The 5,647-nt window shown below is 38.9% G+C and overlaps 1 protein-coding gene across 1 annotated transcript; it reads right to left on the bottom strand.

The window, feature by feature from the left end:
* Positions 1-695: 695 nt before the first annotated feature.
* On the bottom strand, positions 696-4,750 carry LOC110057967 (uncharacterized). Its single transcript, XM_020764575.2, has 4 exons — positions 4,635-4,750; positions 3,063-3,168; positions 2,486-2,638; positions 696-1,534 (listed from the first exon to the last, which is right to left on the bottom strand). Exons 1-4 carry the CDS (start codon positions 4,731-4,733, stop codon positions 1,200-1,202), a joined length of 693 nt encoding a protein of 230 aa, XP_020620234.2. The 5' UTR covers positions 4,734-4,750; the 3' UTR covers positions 696-1,199.
* Between the last annotated feature and the right edge of the window lie 897 nt (positions 4,751-5,647).

Here is a 5,647-nt window from a genome sequence, read left to right as displayed (position 1 = left end):
AGAGAAAAGCTTCCAGAAGTCGCTTGCCTGCCTCATCCAGAAGTTGTTCAAGTTGAACCCAGTGTCACAGACGAAAGAAACATACCCCAGTTTGTAACGGTTAACCGCTGCAAAGGGGCGTGTGACCTACCCCTCAACACGGAGGCCTGCACACCGATTAAGACACGAATCTTTCTAGATCTGTCGAAGTAACATTTGCTGATGGCACAAGCAAACCCCGGTTCGTTGAAGAGCATTTGGAATGCGCGTGCGAATGTAAAACGACATGTATTTATGAACATCATTTACCAGACGAAAAGACTTGTCGCTCTAATTACATGGAGAAGTATGAGGAAGATGAAAACCAGGATCCTATGACAATATGCGCCTGTGCTCCGCGAGCAGGAAGTCGAAGAGAGAAAATAACGGAGTATTGATAAATTAAAAGCGAGGACGATGTAAACTTTCTCAATCCTATGACAATATTGTCCACTTTTGTAGTTAGAACGTACGTAATTAAGTTGCTCAATGATTCCAGCGAATAATAAAAAGAAATGAAATGGATAATTGCTTCCAATTTTGCTTTAATATCACCCTAACTTGGCGTGCTTGATGATTCGAAATACATGTTGTTGGATGAAAAGTTTAAAGAGTGCGTGACATCGACCAAAAAACAAGTAAATTTGCGTGTTATTAGCCCTAGACCAAGGCCAAAATCGTGGAGCACATCTTTATTGATGTTTAATAAGGGTCTATTTTAATCATTTTAAAATTAGTGTCACATATTGCCACAAGCAGAGTCGCCCCTCGTCCACACTAAGCCACATAAATTTTAAAACGCTGCTTTGTTTCTACGGTTGGGCCTGCCGTCCACACTTATCTGTCACGAAAGCGTAGCCTTTCTAAAACGCTCTTCAAACTGGAAGAATTTGAAAACGCCGGCTTTGCGTTTTAGTGTGGACGGAAAACATTTTGAAAGCGGAGAATTTCGAAAACGATAATCATGTGATTTCCCTTGCAGAGTTCTCCTCAAATACAAATCCAAAATGACCGGTGATTGTTGCGTTTTTAAATTCCTCTGGCGTAGTGTGGACGGAAAACATGTGATGCGTTTTCAGAGTGAAAACGCCGATTTCAAAATTTCTCCGGTGAGCGTGGACGGGGCCTTGAACCACAGTATGTTTCAATTTTTTGTTCTATAGAAATTCTTCTTAATAAAGCTACAATGCCTGATCCACTGCCGACTCGCAGGTACAGGAGTCGTTGTTCCATGTTTTATCAAAATTGCAATCCAAGGATTTAATTGCGCATACACATTGACACAAGTGTCCATCCCATCGCTTGTTTGCCTTCTCATTACATTGGCTTTCACCGTTAACAATACACACGCAGTTGCAAATATCGGCGTCGAAACGTTGCCCGCTTTGACACCTCTTTGGCAAGCACGCGCAATGACAAGCCGTGTGGTTGCTCATTGTCACTTGTTTGGTATTGTGACCTTGCTTTACAGCAATGGTAATTTTCTCTTCTGTCGACAGGGCACAATATACAATCCCTGTGAAGAAATACAAAAAACGCTTTTCAATATTTAAGAAAAGAATCAAACTCTACAAAACTATCCAAAGACTCATAAACTCAGGCTCGTAGACTGGAACAATTATTAGTAAACCTGCGCGTATTTTAGATTTAGAAACGACGTAAGTGTTGTTGGTTCTCCAATTGTTGCCAATGCGCGGAACTAACTTTGCTCCTGAAATGGGTAAATTGTTATTATATTTTTTATTTTTTGGTTCAAAAATACATGGAAAAAATTGTAGATTTTGGACTACTACCCTTCAGAGTGTCCATATCTTGGTTTCCTTCTGACTCTAGTTTCCTGAGTGATAGTTTAGTTTATGGCTCGTGGCTTAAGCTTGAGGCAGTTCGTGGAGAGTCAAACATAGACCCCCTGCATCCGTTGTCTGCTGCAAAATAGAGACACTTAGCACTTAGGTTTTCGTGTTTACCTCGAACAACAAACGGCAGCTTCAAGTACAGTTAAGGTTTTGGTGTTTGACGTTTGGGCCTTCTACCGGTTTAGCTACGAAAACATGACACAATTATTTCACTCGAAGAGAGGACCATATTGAATTTCCGGACAACAGCAGCGTTTAATTTGATTTTCAAAAGACAACAAAAAGTCCTCTTTTAATTTCACTCATTCGCTAAAAATTTCATCTAAAATTATACCAAAAAGACTGGGTTGCATAATTTTTATATTGGTAGGCGGTGTAAACAGAAATTCAGGATAAAAAACGTTCATGTAAATCGCTTGCTTGAAAATCTACTTCTTGGAGTAGAAAGCCCCCGTTGAGAACTCCGAGCCTGGCCGCAGCGTTAGGTCACATGACTTCTATAGCGGTTTGCTGTTTGAGGTTTCCGCTGAAAACCGTGGCATCGAACTGTGCGTTCAGTGGCAACGATGACAAATGTTCAGATTTAGAATTACTAATCACGGTTCACTTACGTGGAGATATAGAACAGCCTCCAGCACAACGATGAAGCTCGACAAAGCTTGGCAAAAAGAACTGCCCCCAGTTTCCAGACTCAGGCACTTGTACAGTGGTCGGGTAAGGCTTGCAATACTTCATCTCCAGACTAAGAACTTCTTTATTTTTCTCTTTACCAAGGGAAATCATTGAATAGACAAAAAAAGTCAAACTTTGCATGTCCAAATTGGCGTGGTTTTCTGTCTCTTACTTAAAGCTCATTTCCGAGTTGCCTATTGCCTCTGGGTCAATTGGTCTTCGTTTCAGTCGCACTTTCATTTTCGTGCAAATCAAACTCCTCTCCATATGAAACGTTTTGCACGAGGACTCGTTTTGAAATAGAGGAAATGGTCTACTATAATGTCCGCCACACCCCTCCCCTTTTCTCGTTTGCGGTTTTCGTCACCTCGTTTCTCTCTTACGGCGTTAACTGTAAATTCTTTACGTTATCTGAGAGACACTGAAATCACTGGGATTTAGCCAAAATAATCTTTGTTTAATGAACAGTGTTTTGTGAAATATTCTCTCGAAAGGTGTAAAATTACTTCTACTTACTTTGTCTTACAGTGCGGTCATTTTCCTGAGTTCGTTCGCTCTTCTGGTTCCATTTCACGGAAACCATCTTCTTGTCTCTTGGAGTTCCTATCTCGTCATCAGTGCGCTAGTTTAAGAAGAAACTATAATTCAGAGCACAAGAATTGCTCCATTTTCAGCTTAAAGAAATAATAAACTTAACCCTTTTCGCAGTAGCTAGTTAATACAAGCCGGTAATTAGAACGACAAGATTGCAAAACTTCCTCTCAGGACTACATCTCAAAGAACACTGCAACCTCAAATGGAAAATTACATTGATTACACACATCGCCAGTCCAGAAAAACTAACTTTAAAATGACTTTAATAGGATCGTAATTGTTGTAACCACGAAATTGAATGTCCTCACAACTGAAAAAGGACTGAAAAGAAAAGCACAAATTAAACAGTATTAATTCAGTGTATACCGGTGAACACGTAGGTTTATTTTATGTTGATTCTTAAACTTTCACTATGGAAAAATATTTTCTCAGGAATTAAACTCACTCCGTTTAGGCTAACATGTGGGCGGCTTTAAACTTTAGATAGCTTTGAAACCAACAGACATTTGAAAATTGTGTTGAATTGACGTGAAGTAAGTTCTGTTACTGCACCCAACCTTTTCTTTTCAGTCGTCCACCCGCCCCCCCTCCCCCCCGTTAACCCCGAGGGAGGCCTTGCATATTTAACTCCTCCCCCGCTTTCTCAGACGGGAAGCCAAACTAATTTACCACCGAAATTGCTTTTCATTTGTGATAAAAGTATTTGTTTTTGGCGTTTCCTCACTCGTCAGTCAATTTTATTGTAATCTTTGTCAGGTTGTTCGATCGCTAGACAGATACAAAAGTTAATGGTTAAACAATTTCACAGTGATCTGATCTCTCTACTTGTGTGCTTTTGTAAAAGACCGTCTGGTGTCGTAAAACGAATATTTCAGTGACTCTTTCACACGCGCTCTTGTTAAACAGAACACCATGCTAATGAATGAATGAATGAATGAATGAATGAATGAATGAATGAATGAACGAACGAATGAATGAATGTAGAACAATTTCGTTGTTGTTTCAAGTATGAATTTGTAGGTGAATGAGTGAAATTAAAATACATAATAACGATAGACTGATTTCGTCCTCCAATAAATTGCTTCTCAGAGGTAAGAAACAAAACTGCGTTGAAAGAACATTAAAAACTGGTCAGAGAAAGGGAAATATCGAATACATCGAGGGTAGAATTTACAGAAGTAACGAAAATAGTCAGGTCCATTTTATCTCATATTTGGTCATCAAGTTTGTTAAACTCTTCGTATCGCTTTGAAGAAATTCTTTTGAGGGTTTAGGTAAATTCCTCAAGCTTTATTGTTTTTTTATCATAGAGATAACATTTCAACGGCGGATGTATTTCCTCTCTTGTTCCACATATTTCTTTTAGCGCGAACCTTGTTGAGAAGGATTAATTGAAATTTAGGAGTAAAGCGTATTCTCGTGAAGTAGGAACAGAGTGGGATCAAAAATGTATTTTACAAATGTTAAATGAACTTCTTTTTGTTTTCCACTTACCTTCAAGTAATCAAACGAAGTCGCTTTTGGTTTGAGTCTCAAAGGGACCGCCATAGAAAACAAGAAAGCGAAACTACATATAATCGTGACGGCCTTCATTGTTGTGTTTTACCGTGGAAAGGAAGCTGATTGTCCAATATATAAGATTATATGAAAAATGATATGAGGTCATTTTAATTAAGACAAATGGCATCGCGGGGCGATCGTAGAGTTAATTATGTCGAACAATTATGCTAAATATTAAGCATATCTTATGTATAATTTATGTACGCGTTAGGACATCTAGGTTTTTTGTGCCTTCAATTATACCTAAAGATATATGTATAAAGCAAAGGATGTACCATTTGGCGGCAAAATAACTTAGTTAAAAACCTGAACGAACGTCGAACAAACACTGAAAAATGAAAAACCGCACGAAAATTAGCCTCCTGCCTTGTGTTTCAGGCATGCGTTGGTCTCAATTAACCAAGCGAAGGTTTAAATTACTTTAAACGTCATCTGCTCAGCAATTAATAACGACGCTGTTTAATAGCTTTTCTTTGGCAAAAAAAAAAACTATTCTGATATATCAAAACTGTAACTAAACTCCTGGGATCGAAAACCACAAAGGAAAAATCATACTGAGTGTACGGGCCGAAAGAAAATAGTAGTTGTAAGTTATTGCACAATGTTTTGGTCAGCTATGTTAGAATTTTGATATATTGGTCCGATGTATTGGAAAAGTATCACAAATTAACATCGACAGTTTTTCTCTATCGGAAGTATAATGTAAATTGCTAAGCAGGTATGTAAAAACTAATGCCGTGTGTTCTCCACCCTTTGAAGGGAATTCTTTACCACAACACTGATATGATGATGGTGATGATGAAACTTCATTTAGGCTTAAACCCTGGCCAAAACATCACAACGTGTCAACGCAACATTGTTGGGCGCAACATGTTGCGCGCGTTTGACCACCCTGTTGCGACATGTTGGGAAAACAACACCCGACATGTTGCAACACGCCGCAACAG

The sequence above is a fragment of the Orbicella faveolata genome, unplaced genomic scaffold, assembly GCF_042242905.1.
Source record: "Orbicella faveolata isolate gen_17 unplaced genomic scaffold, um_ofav_v1 contig_25, whole genome shotgun sequence".
In the NCBI taxonomy this organism is placed as follows: Eukaryota; Metazoa; Cnidaria; class Anthozoa; order Scleractinia; family Merulinidae; genus Orbicella; species Orbicella faveolata.
This window is presented reverse-complemented; position numbering and strand designations above follow the sequence as displayed.

Coding starts and splice junctions, on each gene's coding strand:
- LOC110057967 (XM_020764575.2), bottom strand. CDS start 4,733: ATGAAGGCCGTCACGATTATATGTAGTTTCGCTTTCTTGTTTTCTATG. Junction 2,639..3,062: donor TGACCGCACTGTAAGACAAA/GTAAGTAGAAGT, acceptor CCCTTGGTAAAG/AGAAAAATAAAGAAGTTCTT. Junction 1,535..2,485: donor AGGCTGTTCTATATCTCCAC/GTAAGTGAACCG, acceptor ATTTCTTCACAG/GGATTGTATATTGTGCCCTG.